This window comes from Salvia splendens, chromosome 14 (genome assembly GCF_004379255.2).
Source record: "Salvia splendens isolate huo1 chromosome 14, SspV2, whole genome shotgun sequence".
In the NCBI taxonomy this organism is placed as follows: Eukaryota; Viridiplantae; Streptophyta; class Magnoliopsida; order Lamiales; family Lamiaceae; genus Salvia; species Salvia splendens.
Genome location: NC_056045.1, coordinates 24,515,971 through 24,536,952, shown reverse-complemented (window position 1 = coordinate 24,536,952; position 20,982 = coordinate 24,515,971). Strand labels below are relative to the sequence as shown.

The 20,982-nt window shown below is 38.8% G+C and overlaps 1 protein-coding gene across 1 annotated transcript; it reads right to left on the bottom strand.

The window, feature by feature from the left end:
• Positions 1-96: 96 nt before the first annotated feature.
• LOC121765264 (myosin-binding protein 7-like) lies at positions 97-3,323 on the bottom strand. The gene is made up of 4 exons (XM_042161347.1): positions 3,009-3,323; positions 1,252-2,920; positions 650-687; positions 97-433 (listed from the first exon to the last, which is right to left on the bottom strand). The coding sequence occupies exons 2-4, from the start codon at positions 2,659-2,661 to the stop codon at positions 331-333; spliced, it is 1,551 nt and encodes a 516-aa protein (XP_042017281.1). The 5' UTR covers positions 2,662-2,920; positions 3,009-3,323; the 3' UTR covers positions 97-330.
• Positions 3,324-20,982: the final 17,659 nt, after the last annotated feature.

Genomic DNA, 20,982 nt, shown 5'->3' with positions numbered 1-20,982 from the left:
TGTCATTTGCTTCCCAAGAAGACTGGGCATATGTGACAATTGGGGTACAAGAAAAATAACAGATCAACATTAAAATGTAAAGCAAAGGCAACAGAAAAAGAGAAGCACAAGCGAAATTGGCTGATCAACCACAAAGAATACAACTCCTATATCGACAAATTGGCTGCACGACGACGTGCCAGTGTTAACAATCCCCTTAGCAACAAATTAGCAAGAAAAAACCTTCTCACAAATCCAAACACCAGAAAAGCTCAAAACCACTCAGCATCCAAACAGTAGTGATAATAACAGAGGCTTCGGGGATGGAACAAAGACCAGTCAGTCTTAGTTTCACATGTTTACTGTTGACACAACCCTGCGTTGTCCGATACGAGGACCTTTGTCTAAAAGCATTAGCAAACCTTCATTCTTGGCAGACATCCCGAACGTGTACCTTAGACACTCAAAAAAAGAACAATGAGCGGATAATGGTTAAATAATACAATGTCTAACTGCATTATTTCAGAAGATAGGTGCTATTGTGCATTCTTATTTGGCAGAGGCTCCGGCTTAACCATGTAAAACAGCAAAAAAGAGTATAGAGCAAAAGTTTCTGATGTCCAATAATCTCCACAAGTTAGTTAGACATTTTGATAATATTGTATCTTACCTGCTTCTGCGTGCATTCCTTCTCCATAACACGACCCGCTGAACAAAGAGAAATACATAGTCAGTATTCATGAAGAAATGGTAATTACAAGCTTTACTAATGTCCGGCAATTAGAGTTTTAACAAATAGCTCCCTCATGTGACCAGTGTTGCATGAAAATAAAAAACTTCAGATAGAAGTAATTTACAGACAATGACTCTGTTTGCTAAACAGCCAGAAGATAGTGAAAAGATAAAAGTGGGAAGAAGTCTAACAACCCAAACTACATAGATCTTAATGGTAGACATCATATCTACTAAAAGATGCTTAGAAAACTGTTTTTTTAATCATGAACTGAGGCTTTCCCCACTAACAATTAGAGGTATTTGGCTGCACTTTCTTTTGTCTGAAACACAACGCTTGTACAGTGCTAGCTGCTAAGTATTGTGAGGCTTTGCATAACCACATATACTAATCAAGTTTTTGCAAATAGTACCATATCTTTGATACGAAGAGTGTAATTGCAGATAATGCAGAAAAGTAGAAAAAATGGCAATGTATCTCTTTCATGTGTAGATGCAAGTGGAATTTGGAAAAAAATCAGTGTTTACCACTATCATTACCTTCAATAAGGAAATGGAGTTTAAACCCTTGGTTACTGGCTTCTTCTGGATATGCATTGCTTTCGCTGGTGTCATTTCTTTGCACAGGTTCTCAGCTATCTCTTTCAACAAAATCATTTGTGCTTTATCAGTTCCAACAGAGATAAGAGCCTGCCTCATTGATTCTCTATCAGCTTCAAGAGCCTGAAGCCTTGCATACAGTTTCTGCATCTCTAGGTTCATAACATCAGAGTGGTCTAGTGAAACCTGGGAACTTTTTGAATAGTCCTCATATACGGATCCATCAGAACCCTTATGATCCATGACACCATTAACTGCAGACCGTTGATGGATGGAATCTATTGTGTAAACTCTGTCACTTATGTCATCTCCAACTTCAGATGCACTATCCACTTTCCTGTAATTAGGGTTCAAATCCAAATGGGAAAATGTTGTCTTCCTGAAACTGCCGCCATATTTTGGGGAATCTGGCACAAAATCTGGACTCATTTCTTTCACCATTCCAAATTGTGAATATGAGCTATCAGTAGATAACTTCCTAAGAAGATTAGGCCGTCTTGGAGATTGACCAACAATTACCTTTTCAAGCATATTTTTTGTGCCAAAGTATTCCCTATCAGGCTCGATGGTTCTAGTAGGACTTCGCTCAAATTCATTGAGCTTGTACTCGAAATCCCTCAGCTCATACCGAGAGTGTGGAGTTTCCCCAAAGGGATATTTCTCAATGTCAGCAGTTTCATCATCACCATCTGGATAAGCCTGGGATTCATTTATATTGCACTTGAGAGGTGGGTAATTATCGTATCCAGGGAACTCATATTGTCCCTCTAGGTTCTCTGTCATGCTTGTGTTTTGGCCCACAACCTTTTCTCCACCGGCTTCAGACTCCGTGAGCCCAAAACTCAACATCCTGTGTTTGTAGACCTGAATCTCACAGGTAAGTGAATGGACGGCCTGTTCCCTCTTATACAGCAAATCGTCCAATGCCAATGCCACTTGCTGATCATGTGCCATTTTCTCCTCCGCGAACCTCTTAAACTGCCTTGCCTCCATGTGAACCTCTGCCTTCTCCCTCTGCAGCCTCAGGATCATAGACATGGCCTCGTTTGCAGCTGAAGAAGATGCATTTCTCTCCTCGTCTAATTCGATAAGGAGGTCCTGGATAGTCTGCTGCTGACTGGTGACTGTTTCACGCAGTGCCATACATTCATTTTCGACCTCCACACGTGCATTTTGCGGCACAACAAGTCCCGGGACAGTAAATTTGTTTCCTTCCTCGTCATCATCATATTTACGCTTGACAGACCGTAGACACGACTCGGATAAGGCCGAGCCCGACATTGAACAGCTGCAACCACAGTCACAACATTGGACATGGCTCATGGATCGGAGCGAATCATCTGACCCCATGAATCAGTCAATACACACCCAACGCAGACCAAGCCCCAGAAACTCACAATTTCACCCAAACTATCAGTGTGTTTTTTTATCACGAAGAACTATAAAATACAATTAATAAATTCAGAATTCAAAAGCATCAACTCCTCCGCCCGTGTGTATATTAATAAACTTCCCTTCAAAGTATGCATGAATTTTCCCCCATATTCCTCAATCAAGACAAAAGAAACCAATGGTTCCGGATAAAAATGATTCAACCGCCACGAATTCCCTGCAAAGAAATGACCAAGAAAACTAATAACGAAAAATTCGGGTGCAGAAATGAGATATTTCCTGAATGACGTGACGGAAAAATGAACCTGGAATATCCGGGGAAGGCGAGAAGAGTGAGAATGATATTCTCCGGAAAGCCAAAGGTGTTCTCTGTAAGGAATTGTGATCGGAAGGGGGAACCAATCTCTCGTTGGAATTGGGAGATTGAGGGAAATGAAGCTATTATTGGGGGAGGATTTGAAACCCTATCCCTTCCGGTGATGAATTATTCCGTGTCTGTTTAGAGTTTCGAGTTTGTATTCTGATTTTGTTTTTGATTTTGATTTTGCTTCGTGTTTGGCGATGATCTGATAGCTGGTTTTTAGAGAGAGAGAGAGAGAGAGAGAGAGAGAGGTAGTTTATTGTTGGTTAGATTTGGGAGAGAGAGATACCCAAGTTAGAGAGGCGTTTTTTACTATAATCAGAGCGCGTGTGGATCGCGCGTGGTAATAGCAAATTGGATTTGGTTAACTCACCCGCTAAATTTTGTGTATTTTCAAATTTCAATGGAATACTAACAGTGGTACTATATTCACAAGGAATACCAAATGAGCGGAATGGAAGCAATTTTCATATGGACATAACAGAGATTGATTTAATGTACTCAAATACTCCTATCCTATTATTTATTTACATCTAATGATATACTTCATTAAATATGACATTGAGTTATGAGTTTGGATTAGAATTTTGACTCATTTGAATTATTTAATATTTTCGATATGCACGTATATTGAGTAAGACAATTAAACATGCATGTCGCAATCGTACATTATTTGCCTTGTTTGACGGATCTCAACCTATGAAAAAGTCCTACATTAGTTTTGGTAGAAAAAAGAAGAAGCATAAGCAATAATCTCAAAAGTAGATCTAGAGGAGATTTATGAATTGTTAGAATGGGATGGTTAAAATCAAATTGTGCGTGCCCCTCAACCAAGAGAGAAAGCGTGTGCCATCATTTATTGAATCTTCTATTTTTATTATCCATTCAATCTTATTATATGTACAGTACTACTATTGTGCCATAAATTCATGAGTCAACATCATTAATTGGGTAGGTTTATGTGACTTGAATATTTGTCCTGGGTAGACGTCACCACGGTTCGTGAACCGCCGGTTCACGGTTCGGAACCGGCGGTTCCGGTTCAAAATTTGTTGGAACCGGAACCGGCCCGTCGAAGACCGCACGGTTCCGGTTTATGAACCGTGAACCGCCGGTTCACTTGAACCGGCCTAACCGTCGGTTGTTACCCGGTTCCGGGCCGGTTCCGGGCCGGTTCGGCGGTTCGGCGGTTTATCCGATTTTTTTTTTTTTTTGCATTTTGTAAATTGTAATTCAAGTTTAAAATGTAAAAAAACTTGCGTAAATAACATTAGAATGAAGCGATGTACAAATGTAATTTTATTGATACAAATTACAACTTTAACCCTGACATTGTGAAAAGGCTAGGGAGTAGGCCTGAAATTGTGTCGGAAACCGCCGAACCGCCGGTTCGGAACCGGCGGTTCCGACCCGCCGGTTACGGTTTGCATAAAATGAGGAACCGGAACCGGCCCGACGGTTCCGGCGGTTCCGGTGCCGGTTCGAACCGCCGGTGACGGTTCCGGTTCCGGTTCGGAACCGCCGGCGACGGTTCCGGTTCCGGTTCGGAACCACCGGCGACGGTTCCGGGCCGGTTCATCCGGGCCGGTTCTGTTTGGAGACGTCTAGTCCTGGGTCATGCTACTTGAGTTTCTACAATTAAAGCTAGATGGCGCCACGTTTTAAAATATGTCTCTAATTAATGATATTTACAGAGTTTATATTCACAAGTGTTTTCATATTGCACATATAATATACGTTATGGGTCTTATTAAAACTACACATTTGAAAGTGACGTGTTTTAACTTAATCTACTAACCTAATCAATTGATAAATAAAGGCGGCGGAACCAAGAATTTATATGGGGAGGATTTAAAAATTTTCAGAGGAGATAAAATTTTAAACAAATAAATTTTACACTAATAAATTATTACACGTGGGAAAATTGGGGGGCTAGTGTGCCTTTTTTATGGATAAATGAATATAAATTCAAAGATCATATCACCATAGCTTCGAAATTGAGATCTTTAATTCTGTCTCAGACATTACCAAGCCAACTCACACACCCTCCGAATGTCCTTCTAGCTATATGCTAGATCCGCTTCAAAATAAATATCCTTTGACATTATTAAATTCCAATGGGACGAACTTTCAAATTGTAATTCGATATCATTTTCGAACTTTTGAGTCAATTTGACAGACTAATTAATCAATTTATAATTATATTTAACTAGTGGACTAATATATTAATTGTTGTTTACAACCCACTATTTACTTAGTTTGAAGAGTATTATTACTATTAAGCTATATTACTAAAGGCATTATATGATTTAAATTTAAGCCCGCTTTGTATGGCCAAAGCCATGAAATACAAAAAATATAGTAGTATCTTCGGAAGAGTAATCAAAATTAGGCATTTATTATAAGTTGATGCGCGGGCCTAGACTTGCCCGTAATTATAATAATCGAGAAGTTATATATTAGGTCAATATTAATACTATTGGCTTATCAACCACATCCTTTAGAAAAATAAGGGACATGGAGGAAAAATATCTTTTATGAAGAACATGAGATGAAGAATAAATCCATCCATTTATATATTCTTTCTTGTAGGTTGATCCATACTTTATTATAGAGATCTGAATACTGCAAAAGACAACGTGCAAATGCATTGTTTTCAACAACAAGGTGTCAAAAAAGAAGATACTTGTAAATAAAAGAACCCTCAAATGACGTGGGTTCATAACTCATGAGTCAGGTGTCGGACCGGATACAGAGTTTAGGCCTTTGGGTTTGTGAAATTGGGCTGCACAAATAAAATGGGCCTACGACCTGGGCTACTCAGTGGTATCATGAGCTATAATGTTTCCACACAAATGATTGATTTGGTAGCCAGTATCTTTTATTGAGCCCGTATTCTTTTGAGTGATGCTAAATGACCATATTATGGCCGGCCATAAAGAGTTAATTTAGTCCATTTACATATATAAAAAAAATTAGAATTACTGATATAACCTTATATGCGTGTGAATGAACTTGTGAGTTGATACTTATCTTTGAATTCCATTATGTAAAACACATTAATATCGCGAATTACTGTATACGTTGAGCAACAATAAAAAGTGACAGTAGTAATAAGTTGAGCTAAAACTACGAAAGAGCAGCAGTAACATGGTGAGCAACAAATAACGAAAAGGATATAAAAGTAAAATCAAGTAGTATTAAACCAAAATTTTGAAAAAAAAAATCAATTTTTTTTTACTTTAATCAATTTATGGCTGGCCATATGTCCACCTAGCTTTATTCTATTCTTTTATTGCTTCGGTTTTGAGAGCAGTATGGCAGCTATTTGTATATATATAGAAAGTAGTTCCATACCCTATGATCTCATTTGTTTATCTAATATGATCTCTCTTCTTAAAAAAATCTTGTGAGCATAAAATTTCCTTGAAAAATAAAAAAAAAACTTTTTCTTTCATTATTTTCATGCCTGATTATTATTTCTATTTATTAAATAGATCATTCATAATTGTTTAATTTGTGGATTCCATCAATTTCCAAAATTATATTTTCATTGATAAATAGATATCTGTTACGTTTACAAAACAACGTATATAGTATAGAATTGAAACGAAACTACTCTAATTATTTGAATTCAGAGTTATACTTAACAAATCTAAGAGCAGAAACAAATAAGGGCATCCACGGTAAGTGCTAAAAACCAGCCACAAAATTAGTCACAACCCATTTTTCACATATAGCAATAGCATCACTATTATTAATTTCAACCACAACACTTCAGTAAGTTAGTCCCAAAATCAGCCACATTTTATTTCACCATATTTACCTCTTTTTCATGTTTTTTAATTTACAAATAAAATAAAATTCCAAAATAAATAGATTTAAAACACAATGTTAAAATTGAGGATATTTATAAATGGAAAAGATGTATTTTATAAGGTTGGAAATCCCACCGTAAGCCGCCGGGCTGCCTCTCCTTTCCCCTCTTCACGTGTAATAAATCCCCAAAATTAGGTGCACGCTGTTGGTGTTGGGGGCTCTATTATAAATGCTCTAATTAAATACTACTATAGAACCAAGTCAACATCAGATGACAAAGATCTGAAAATAAGAAAGCCTAAAATAGAGAGTTAATTAATCCTTCTCAACCATAACTAATTAAAACTGTTATTAAGGATAATAATTGAATAATCTATCAATATCTAAAGTGATAGTTTTTGGGAAAAAAATTTAAATGCCAGTTTTGCCCTTTTTGGCGGGAAACTGTGGATTACCACTGCTGGGAAACTGTGCATTACCACTGCTGCTTTTTGTGTTTTTTTTTTGCACCATTTTGTGTTAATATTTTATATCATGATTTTTTTGCACCATTTTCGGCCATTCTGGAAAAATGTGTAGAGGCAGCAGGCCTATATATGTTATTATGAAAGCCTAATTTTTATATACTACTCTATTACAATATTTACAATTGCAATATGTATTTATTCTAATCTGCCAAAACATTCCATTATCCTTTAAGGCTCTTTGCAAGCCATTCCTGAAAAATTAAATACAAGTCATTAGTTAAAATTATGTTATATTGAATATTGTTTACAAATTATAATTCACCTTCTAATTACCTACAACATGAAAAATCAAAGACACATTAATGATTTATAAAATTTTGTAACTAATAAGTGGAGTACCTCATTTAAAATAACATGATGTAGAATACAAATATAAAATCGTGCAAAAAAAAAAGCAGCATCAAAATATGGAGAATGTGTATTTGTTAGTCATCTACTTACCATGTGTTAAAACAAACAGAACTTCAATCCAAACCATATAGTCTGAGTTTAAATCAAAGGAACTAATACTGAAATCAAACTTTATAAAAAAACCCTCATAATACAAGTAATATATCATGGAATTGAAAGTGTATTTGTTAGTCCTCTACTCACCATGTATTAAACCAAACAGAACTTTAATCCAAATCATATAGTCTAAGTTAAAAAATATTTTGGCTCCACATTGAATAAACTATATTCAGTAAAATATTTCTTACCTTTTCAGATTATGTTTGTGTTGTTTATGACTGTGCAGGCACTAGAAACAAGATTTGTTCCATCTTTCCAAAGCTGCTTTGATTCAGGTGTAGTGTACCTGAAAATATAATAGAATATATGCATAGAGATGTGGGTGTATCTATGAAACACTATTATATTACTACAATATACTATATTTGTTCCATTCTACCAGGCTTTAACTGATCATTTATGCTTCCAATGCATTTTGTTCATGAAAAAACATTTAACATGTTAATAGTATTCATGTTTTAAACATCTCTATCAAATAAATCCAAAATTTATTTACTAAATACAACCACTTTTGCTACAAAGCATTTCTATACAGACAATTGCATGAAAATTAGATCGTTTCTGAACATAAAATGAGAGAAATTGGACAGTCTATATACGATAATCTTACTTGCAAAAATTATGGAGTTAATATCTGCAAAAGATTACTAATTCTATTTGAAAATGACTACTAAAAATCTTTAAACCCTAATGTGCATTAGGCTTAGGAAAGTAACATTGTGTTATTAACTTGAAACTGATTGAAACTTAAACAAGTTTATTCGAACCATGCTCTTAAAAATCTAGACACAGATGATACAATTTGTAGAAAAGATTTTGGTATAGGGGATTAATGTGAACGGTGCACCCATTAGAATGATATTCGAATCTGTGACTGAAAGTTTTTATTTCCATACCCTTTGTGTTAGATGTTGATGCAGTAGTGTAGGTTCTAGCCGCATGTTGTTTCTGTAATCTTTATATCTTTCTAGGGTTTTTCTCTCTCCTTTTGCTGCAGATTCAAGAGTCAGAAGCGGTTGTAGTGTTTTAGGGTTTTGTTTTCTCTTTTTCAATTGAAAAAGCCACCTATATATAACAAAACATAAGTTATTAATAGGAGATATGAAATGAGCCTTAAATGAATATATGCTTGCAAACTTATGGACTTAAATGGGCCGAATTTTAGACAATAGACTTCGGTAATATTTAACCTATTACTATTAATGAATCAGCCGAATATTAATAATAGCTTAAATGTAAATGTATAATTATTTCACCAGTTATTTATAAATTAGTTTTTATTAAACTGATTTATTTATTCTGATTTTACGTGAAAGGACTCTCATAATTGTGTCTTTTTTAGGAACCTACATAATCTTAAAATTGGTATGCTAACTAGGATAGCTCTATAAATACCCTGTCCTAACACTCCCACAATCACTCACCTTCTTCTCTCAACCGAAATCATTCCACAGAATCAGCAATAGAAATTTAGTTCAGTTTGTTTCCTATCTATTCTCCTCTGCAATTCCACTCTTTCTTTGATACGGATACTCAAACCGCAGTGCCGCAACCCGACATGGACCTGCCAGAAACGACCAGCGAGCGCGAATAGGGCAGCAGCGATGAGGAAGACGTCGCAACAAAGGAACCGCGACGGTCGACGAGGCGTGCGGTGAAACCCGCATGGTTCAAAGATTACGTTTCGCGTTAAGTTAGAATTCTTTTAGGCATTTCGTAATTTTTTTATTTTTGTTTTTATTTTTTAATTTTTTTGCATATCTTTTATTTTTGGTAATTTCTAAGTTGAGTCCGATTCGGGGTTTCTTGTTAGTCCTTTCCCGAATCGAATTAGTTTAGTCCTTAGCATTATAAATAGGAGACTCTGTACGATTGAAAAACACACGAAATCAATATACAGAATTTTCCTACTTTCCGCACTTTATATTTTCGCAAGTTTTCTTTCATCCAAACCCTAGTTGGACGGAACCCCTAGGCTGCTCGACGGGAGGCTCCCGCGAACGAACCTATCAGTTCTCCGGCATCTTCGTGCTACCGGACTCGATACGACTACCTTCGTATCATCTGGTGCTTTCATCGAGTTCTCTTCCTTCCGTGTTTCATCACCACGATCATGTCATCAAATAAATCAGGCGTGGGCCGCACCGAAGCGATCAGTGCAACCATTGCATCGCCGACGTCAAGCTCGGTGCCGGAACTGCCAGCGACCGACGTGGCCGCACAGATGGTGCAACTGACGGCGGTTATTGCGGAATTAACAACGCGATTGACATCGCCCTCTCTACTTCCACTGGCGTCGACGATTCCCGTTCTGCCCGATCCAGCGCCGCCTTTTCCCACGTCCTTTCCGGCGCAGCGATTCCCTCACATACAGACCCCATCTATCGGCGTTTCCACGATAGCCCATAGACCTCCACCAGCCTCCACCGGGAGTCCCCACACCCTAAACACACCCGCGACGGCATCATCAACGGAGTGTACGTTTCCAGATTTGGGAGGCTCTGTGGCGGCCTACTCTCGACAGCCGCAATCTGTTCCGCAGTCATGGAAATATAACATGGCCGGTCACCTATCGACGGACCGCATGCCAATTTCACGACCTCAGTCCGTGAGTGCCTCTTCTTGTTGGGGTCCCCCGCGCCCGACTGGGCACTTCGGGGCATCCAACACCGATCAGAGACCGCATACGTTCTGAATGGAACCCCCACGGTTCGACGGGACGGAGGTTAACAACTGGATTCGCGGAATCCAGTTTTATTTCGATCACGTAGGAACACCGGAAGCCCAGCGTTTACACTACGTGATTATGCTATTTGAACCTGTTGTCGCGGACTGGATATGGAATTACTGCGACAACCACGAATTTGTAACATGGCCAGACTTCTTGGATGACGTGCGTTGTCGCTTTGACCCTCAGTGCTACGTCAGCCACGTGGGTCTCCTCAAAAAGCTACAACAGACAAGGACTGTATCCGAATATCAACTAGCTTTTGAGAAGCTCCAAAGCAAAGCCGTTGGTGTCCCTGATCATATTTTACTCGACTTATACGTGGCCGGCCTGAAACAACCAATCCAGAACGAGGTCTTACTTCACCGGCCGGCATCGCTAGCCGCAGCGTTCACGCTGGCAGTACAACTTGCCGCATGCAGACCCGAGTTAACTCAACCGCCGGCTCCTTTTTCCCGAAGGCAATGGCCTCCGCGGGACAACCGCCAACCCACGGTGTTACCGGCGGCAGGGCCCCCAGGGCAGGCATCAACAAGTCAGGTTAGCAGGTCCGCGCAACCTGCTCCGCGCACACGGGACACGGGAACCCCCGTCATTCGCCTATCTGCGGCAGAAAAAGCCGAGCGTAGAAGGCAGGGATTATGCTTCTATTGTCCGGAGAAATGGGTGATCGGCCACGTCTGCAGCCACCGATTTCTGGCTTATATAGGTGTCAACGAAGATGAAGATGACCCAGCTGAATTCCCAGCCGAGACCGCTCAGGACGAGGTGATAACAGCCGACTTGTCCCACTTATTGGCGATTGATGGTCGCCGACGCTCTAAGTCCCTCACTCTCTCGGGTGTTATTGGATCAGAACGCGTATCAGTTTTGGTGGACACTGGGAGCTCTCACGACTTCCTGCACCCTCGGATTGCGGAGAAACTACGTCTCCCCCTAACCACCATCAAACCATTCCGGGTTTACGTTGGGAACGGTGAATCCCTGTTGTGCTCCCATCGGTGCATGGGCACTCGTTTAACGATGCAAGGGAAGCACTTTTCAATTGACCTGCATGTCCTACCGGTCCACGGCCCAGACGTCATCTTGGGAATGGAGTGGTTGGAATCCTTGGGCCGGGTCACCACCGACTTTGTTGCGAAGTCCATGGAGTTTGTTCACGACAATGAACTGATCGTCCTCTCCGGCACGACACCTGCCCCATCTCAATTGTCGCTATCATCGTTCGCATCCTTAATGGCGCATTCGTCCGAGTTTGAGTTGTATGAACTGTTCGACACATCACCCCAGGCTGATACTACCCCACCACATCCAGGGGTCGAGTTTCCCGCGGATTTACCGCCGACAATCGCAGGGGTCCTCACCAAGCATGTAGCGGTGTTTGACATACCTATTGGCCTTCCGCCTATGCGGCAGTTTGACCACCGGATACACCTTTTTCCAAACGCTAAACCGGTGAACGTTCGACCCTACAGATACCCTTACTTCCAGAAAAACGAAATTGAGAAACAAGTTAAGGATATGTTGGAACAAGGTGTAATTCAGCGTAGCCAGAGCCCCTTCTCTTCCCCAGTTCTGCTGGTTCGCAAGAAGGATGGTACTTTTCGGTTCTGCATTGATTATAGAGCCTTAAATAAAGCAACAGTGCCGAATCACTTTCCGATTCCTACGGCGGACGAGCTGTTTGATGAATTAGGAGCCGCTCGCTTCTTCACAAAACTGGATCTCCGCTCGGGCTATCATCAAATCCGGATGCATGAGCCAGACACGTACAAAACGGCCTTCCGCACTCACGACGGTCATTTTGAGTTTCTCGTTATGCCCTTTGGCTTGACGAATGCCCCGTCAACATTTCAATCCGCAATGAACTTCATATTTCAGCCCCTCTTGCGGAAATCGGTAATTGTGTTCTTCGATGACATTTTGGTGTACAGTCCGACGCTGGAAGCCCACGGATCCCACATCGATCAGGTTTTGACCATTTTGGCGACCCACCGGTTCTTTGTCAAGCTATCCAAATGCACATTCTGTAGCACGTCAATGGATTATTTGGGTCACCTCGTCTCCGACGGGCAACTCAGAGCCGACCCCGCCAAGATTGAGGCAATGCTCGCCTGGCCCTCGCCGTCAACAGTAAAACAACTACGGGGTTTTTTGGGGCTTACAGGATACTATCGGCGATTCATCGCTCACTATGCAGTGATTGCGGCCCCTCTCACTGACCTGCTCAAGAAGGACTCCTTCACTTGGTCGGCCGCGGCAGCAGACAGCTTCGAGTCACTTAAGAAGGCCATGACGGAGGCCCCGGTTCTCCACCTACCGGATTTCTCACAAACCTTTTATCTGGAGACCGATGCCTGCGACTTTGGCATTGGGGCAGTACTTATGCAAAAGGGTCACCCCTTGGCTTTTTTCAGTAAGAAGTTGGGTCCCCGTCGCAGAAGTGCCTCCACCTATCACAAAGAGTTATATGCTATTGTGGAGGCTGTCCAAAAATGGAGACAGTATTTGTTGGGTCGGGAGTTTGTGATTCGAAGTGATCAGAAGAGCTTGCGGGAACTCCTGCAACAGGTGGTCCAAACACCAGAGCAACATCTCTATGTTTGTAAGTTGATGGGTTACAAGTTCACGATCGAGTATAAATCGGGAGCCGCAAATCGGGTCGCCGATGCATTGTCACGTAGGGACGATGAGGCGGATGTCGATGCGGCCCTCTTCACGGCTCTGGCCCACCCCATGCCCGACTTAGTTCGTCTTTTGAAAGAGGAGACGGCAGTTGCACCCGATCTGTGCGAGCTGCGACGTCGGATTGAGGATGGCACGGCGGATCCTAAGTTTTCCGTGAGCGATGGCTTGATTTATCATGGCAAGCGTGTGATGGTGAGCAAGGATTCAACCTTGCGTGATGCCTTGTTATTTGAGCACCATAGCACACAGCAGGCAGGACACCCCGGGTTCGAGCGGACTCTACGCAGGCTGACCGCCTTCTTCCACTGGCCGAATATGCGGCGAGATGTAAAGGCTTTTGTGGCCGCATGTGTGCCTTGCCAAACGACTAAGTACTCCACACAAAAGCCAGCGGGTCTGCTTCAGCCGCTTCCCATCCCGACACAGGTCTGGGAGGATGTTTCGATGGACTTTATTGTGGGATTACCCCCCTCGAAAGGGTATACGACAATTATGGTGGTGGTGGATCGTCTGTCAAAGTATGCCCACTTTGCCACACTGCCGGCCCGGTATGATGCGATGCGAGTTGCTCGACTATTCATCGATACAGTGGTGAAACATCATGGTTTTCCTAAGACTCTTGTTTCTGACCGTGATCCGATTTTTTTGGGGGATATTTGGCGGGAATTGCTCCGCCTTAGCGGCACTAGACTTCATTTCTCAACCGCTTATCATCCGCAGTCAGATGGTCAAACGGAGGTCCGCAACAGGGGGTTAGAGCAATACTTGCATGTCTTCACGGCAGATCGTTCGACGAAATGGGCAAATTTTCTCCATTGGGCGGAGCTCGCTCTTAACTGTTTCCACAATGAGAGCATCGGCACCTCTCCCTTTCGTGCCCTTTATGGCCGCGAGCCTCCAGCCCTCGTGGCGGTACAGCCTACGGCGGGGAGAATACGGGATGAGCCGGAAGTGGCTGAATTGATTGAGCAACGGGCAAGGCTACTGGTGGAGTTGAGAAAAAATCTGGAACGCGCTCAACAGAGGATGCACGCGACCGCCAATAAGCATAGGCGCGATGTCCAGTTCGAGGTCGGTGACAAAGTCCTCCTTAAGCTGCGACAATATAGACAACACTCGGTGGCACGTCCACTCTCGGCAAAGCTGGCTCAGCGATATTATGGCCCTTTTCCGATCTTGGAAAAAATCGGCCCCGTGGCTTATCGTCTTCAATTACCCGACGGGGCGCGGATTCATGATGTGTTCCATGTAAGTTTACTTCGGCCGTTTGTAGAGGGTGGTTTTCCGGCCGCACTTGGGAATCTTCCGAAGGAATTTATAGGGGGTGGTTCGGTGACGTCATCGGCGAGGATTTTGGACCGGCGGACAGCCCTTCACGGGGGAAAGCCAGTGGAGCAGTTGCTGGTTCAGTGGTCTGGCGAGGATGAAGCTTTAGCGTCATGGGAGCCGCTTGCTACGATTGCTGCCCGTTTTCCGACGCTCCTTGAGGACAAGGACGATGTTATCGGGGAGGGGGTTGATACGGATACTCAAACCGCAGTGCCGCAACCCGACATGGACCTGCCAGAAACGACCAGCGAGCGCGAAGGGGGCAGCAGCGATGAGGAAGACGTCGCAACAAAGGAACTTCGACGGTCGACGAGGCGTGCGGTGAAACCCGCATGGTTCAAAGATTACGTTTCGCGTTAAGTTAGAATTCTTTTAGGCATTTCGTAATTTTTTTATTTTTATTTTTATTTTTTAATTTTTTTGCATATCTTTTATTTTTGGTAATTTCTAAGTTGAGTCCGATTCGGGGTTTCTTGTTAGTCCTTTCCCGAATCGAATTAGTTTAGTCCTTAGCATTATAAATAGGAGACTCTGTACGATTGAAAAACACACGAAATCAATATACAGAATTTTCCTACTTTCCGCACTTTATATTTTCGCAAGTTTTCTTTCATCCAAACCCTAGTTGGACGGAACCCCTAGACTGCTCGACGGGAGGCTCCCGCGAACGAACCTATCAGTTCTCCGGCATCTTCGTGCTACCGGACTCGATACGACTACCTTCGTATCATTCTTCTTAATGTATCTCTTCCTATTTGTTCTTTATCTATTCTTTTATGCATTTTGTTGTTTATTATTAATCTATTGTTTTCAGTTTCTGATATATATGTTCTTACAGTTATTTAATTTAAGTTCTTATTTATGTTTTTATTTAAAGGTAACTCTGTTCAAGTTGCTATATGTATTAACCTTGAATCTGTTGTTGATTCCATGTATTTCATCCATGACACCTTGAGTGCCTCCTATATTTCATCTTGACACCTTGAATGCCTATTGATATCTTTTTCTGGGAGATCATTCCCTGCAGAAAACACCAGTTCTTTTAATTTTTTCCTGTAAATTTGTTACTGATATTGCAATATTTCTTTCTTGATAACAGAAAGCAACAAGTCAAGTATGACACCTTTCATTACCTTGCTTTATAATCTTTATCCAAGATTCTGTAACTCTACCATGAAGGATCCCAAAGAAAACTATCTTAGACAGAATACATGTGTACTCTGTAGAGTTTTTTTTTTTTTTAAAAAAAAATTTAACTTCATATATTTATATCATATATATGAAGGAGGAAATTACAAATCAACTCCTATAACAAGGAGGAAAGACAAATTACGCCACCCAGGGTTCGAACTCGAGACCTCCAGAATGGACGCGGTATCCAGCACCCTTTACCGCTAGGCCAAGGGGCTTGGATTGTGTACTCTGTAGAGTTAAGTGCATAAACATTAGTAACAGTAGCTTCATGGTGGCTAACAAAATCATGTACGAGAAACTTTATTACAATCCAAATTTCTAAATTATGGAGTATAATGTGCAATACCTCAATCTTGAAAACTTCTTTTTCTATAGCAGTTCAGAGTTGCTCAACCTCCTGAAAAAGTTATCAAAGTAAAGTCAAGGCGGCCCAAACAGGCATGTATACAGCAAAGTTACTACACGCTAAAAGTAGTTTTCTATCCAGTATTTTCTATTGTTGTGATGCACCTCATCTGTGAAATCTTGAGTGCTACCTCACATTCATATTTTGGTTCACGAAGTTCCTGTAACTAAGTAATCAGTTTTATTCCAATAAAAAGGCAATGACCTCATTTTACGGTTTCTGATCAATAATTTGCCTTTTTTGTCACTTCTATTTGCAATCTATTGTGATCATTTCCTGCACAAAATAGGCAGTTTTTTCAAGAACTGTATATATTCTTTACATTAGTCATAGTATGTCAGTATCTGAATTTTTGAATATTTCTTTTCAATACAAGAGAGCATAGTATGTCAGTATCTCAAGCAATGGCACCATAGGGGTTTATAGTATATTTCTTCCTGTTTCTGAAATGCCCTATATGTATTGAAGTTAGTTTAAGATATTTAACTCCTGTAAATACTTAGTTACATAATGATGCAGTTATCTAACTTTAAATTGTCAGTAGTTCCATGTTTATGTGGTCTTATTTCTCAATGTTATTAAAATTAGCATATTTAGCATAGTAAAAACTCATTTTGTAATGATGTAGTTTTCTAACGTTGAATATGCCATTGCCTCCATGTTTATATCATCTTTTTTCAAGTCATGCCTCCTTTGTTTGATATTTTTGTAGATAAGCCCTGCAATCAATATGTGATACTGAGTATTATTTTCTCTGTTTCAAGTCATGCATCCTTATTATCTTTATAGTATATAGAAACACCAAATTATTATAATTAACTACAAAAATTCTAGGCTCAAGCAGAATTGGCTCACAAAAAGCTGATCAACATCGACTCAAGTGCAAAGATTGTGTAGAGGCTCATTTTTAGGGAGGCTTGAAACATTTTTGAAAATTGTTATTAATCTGCAGAGATGAGTTTTAAATTATTAATTAATATGAAGTTGGCTTACCCAATACACTTCAGGTTATTAACTCCATAAATAGGACATAACCATCAAGTCTTTATCCACAATATATCCAATTAGAATAGCAAATTTTTCCTGTGACAACAAAAGCCTGAAGAGAGTTAGAGGCACAACATGTCAAAGTAAATGTGACATTGTGATTGCAATTCAAGTAAAGTGAAAGACAACAGATGCAACTCTTTTCATACAGAAATTGGTATGCAAGACCATCAACAAACTCTAATTGATCTCTATCTCGGTTAAGGTAAAGTTTTATTAATACTATCAGTTTACACTGTTGTATGAATGAATGCAGCTCTATAAAAAATATGATATATGCTAAAAAATATGGTTGCATATGTAATACATATACATAGTAGAATTATCTGTACAGATTTAGTTATACACTCTAATTCACTTACCTTTTTAGCTCATCGGGATTATTCCCCGGTGCTCATCTTCATTTTTAACTTGAAGATGTGTTTCTCTCTGTGTACAATTGTGCCTACTGTAAATTATAATCTCATAGATTAGTATAGGCTTCAATAAACTATGCTAATTTATTTCATTCCTATAAGTATAAATGTTTTGAAATTTACTTAAATTCGACAAACATAACTACAAATTTAATTAGTCCATTCTTTGAAACGATTAATGATAGCTTTCAAACATGCATTTCCTTACTAATTCAGTGCTTAATATGGGTAATAAGTGATTAACATTCTGAAGCAACATACATCAATTGAGTAATTAAAAATATATATGTTGTGAAATATACAAGCAATCTATCATGCAAATATACCCCGGCAGAGCATAATTCGATTGTAAAATTAGACTTATCTCTTCAGGCAAGCAATCCTAGGGTTTGGGTTTGGGTCCGTTTCTGCAATTTTTTGGATTTCATCCTTGAATCCTCCGATTTTTCCACTGTTCTCCGATTCTGAGAAATAATTTATGAAAAATGTCAGATTCGTTCCAAATCTATGATAACAATAAATAGGTAAAGTAAATCATCAAAGAAGCTAAATCGAGAAACCCTAGGCGCAAATACAACCAATCACATGAACAAAGCAAAGATCTGCTTACTCAGTAATCTTCAAATAAACTTTTACACTTAAAAAATTAAATCAGAACATTAATACAGGGAATGTGTACATGAATCGCAGAAAGCTGATACATTATTTTTTTTAAATCATGAAAGTAACAAGGATAGCAGAAAAACCGGAATTTTTTTTTAAAAAAAAGAAAGGAAAGTGCTTACAACATAATAAGTTTGAAGTAATTCTTTTGTTTTTCCTCACTCCGATTAGATCTCAAAAGGAGTATGAAGGGAGAGGATTCCGGAGAAGCTTTCTCACGTGAGAAAGAGAGAAGACAAATCGGCTTTCACCTTCAATTTGTGTACCATCTGCTCGGATTCGTTGAGGTTATGAGTTTCAATCATTCTGTCGTCGATGAGGTTGTATAGATTTGGTGTGTGTCCGGCCAAATCGTTGTCGAATGGAAGGAATCGCGTCGAGAATGATTGGACCGTTTCTAGGTATTCAGAACGAAAACTGGGGTAGATTAGCTCCAAATGTTAGGATCTTCGTCGTAAGTGTAGATAGCGTGTGTATTGGCCTGGCGATGGCGGCGATTTGGTGGTCGGCGCCGGTTTTCCGACGGGTTGGAGTGTAGGTTTCGATGCTAGGGTTTTGTCTACCAAACGGCGCCGACAGTGGAAAGTGAAGAAAAATGTTTTTATATGCATGTATAATCTATGGTTTATTTACTAAGGAAATATAATTTGATTAGTTAAAGTGTAATTAATTGAATTAATTTGCTACTAATCTAATGCCATATATTTGGGCTGGCTCTTTGGGCCTTTTAAATGTGGAATGAGATAATTTAATAAATCCGTTTGGGCCTGCATTTTTTATGTTTGGGCATGTTAATTTTTATTGGCCCTTAATGTATTGGCCTTTATAATTATTATGTAATTACGTAATTATAATTATTATATTTGCATTAAGCCTTAATTTTTTAGATGTATTGTATAATTTGGAATGTATGTATTTAGTATTTTTAGTTTGAAATGAGTAAATTTTATGTTTTAAAGAAGATTTTTTATATATGTATGATGGTCCAATTTAATAAATCCGATTGGGCCACTATTATTCTTTGTTTAGGTATGTGTTTTAATTTTTATTGGGGTATTTATTAGTGTATTGACATTTATAATTATTGTGTAATTTAATTAATATTTTTTATTTAAACTATAATATTTTTAAATTATTATTTATTTCGCAATGTATGTATTTAGTATATGTATTTTAATATGAATATATTATGTCTTTGTGAAGTTATTTTATTCATAATATGATGTAAAATAATATAGATTAGTTTTCATCATTTTTGTTAATGTATATGACATATTTTTTATTATTCAAGTTTTTTATTTATTACGGAGTATATTCGAAGAATAATTTGACATTTCTTTTTTTATTCAAATATTTTCTATTTAAGGAGTTTTTTCTAAAACCTTATAAGAATATCTTGGTATTAGTTAGAGTTTTTGTTTGAACTTTTATATTATTTTTTTATAGTTAATAGGAATGATTTGGTTTGTATCTATACATAATAGAAGTCTAATTTTGTACTACTTTTCTAGAATATGTTGGTATTGCTTAGAGTCTACTTTGAACTATTTTATAAAAATTTTGTAGTTAATTATAATAATTTGGTGTTTCTATATACTTAATAGAAGTATTTGTTAAATTATTTTTTGTTTAATTCAATTGTACAAAATATGTGTTTTTTTGAAATTTATGTATTTAGTATTTGTAGTTTAGAATGAGTAAATTATATATATACTAAATAAGGAGTACTTTTTAAATCCTTTTAAGAACCACTTGGTATTTTTTGGTACGTTACATAGTTTATACAGTATTTTTTTACTTTTGGTACTTATAGTGGACGGATGGAGTACTATGTTATCATGATCAAATTTATACAGTATTTTTTTACTTTTGTGTTTTCCAAATATATAGTGTAAGGATATAAACACATCTAATAAAGTGTTATATACCATATGCTTCCTTTATTCAACTATAACACATATTTTTCTAACGTCTTAATACATTTTTTGAACTATAACACATATTTTTCTAACGTCTTAAATTTTCATGGATTAGGGTAAATCTAATTGTGCTTTAGGATGTATCTTTGGAGATCTGGTGTAGCGTATACGGTTGCCGGTCGGAGATTTTGTTTTGGTGGTGGAAGAGGGTGCCGGGGTTGTGGTGGTGGAGGAAGATGGAGGCGACGGGAACTATGGGGAATCCTAGGGTTTCCGTAGAGAGAGAGGGCTTTTCCAAAATTAAAAATAGTTTGTTTTATTAATTTTATGTGTAGGTTTAATTAAATTTTAATTAGCGGATTAGATTTAGGTAAGTTTATTATTTTATCATTTAAGATTATAAAGTATTGGTATTAATTGTTGGTAAAAATTTTGGGCCCTTTTTGTTGTTTTTGGGATTTTTTCAATTAATAATTGGGCTATGATTTACTTTATTTGGGCAGCATTGTTTGAGATTTTAGTTTAATTCTTATTTGGGTTGTAGTGTTATATTTATTGGGCTACTTATTTTTGTTGTGGCCTGTTTTTAGTTAATATTCTATATTAACTAAATAGTAGACGAGAACTAAATATTCAATTGTTTGCTCGGGATAAAGATTTACTGAGTTTGTA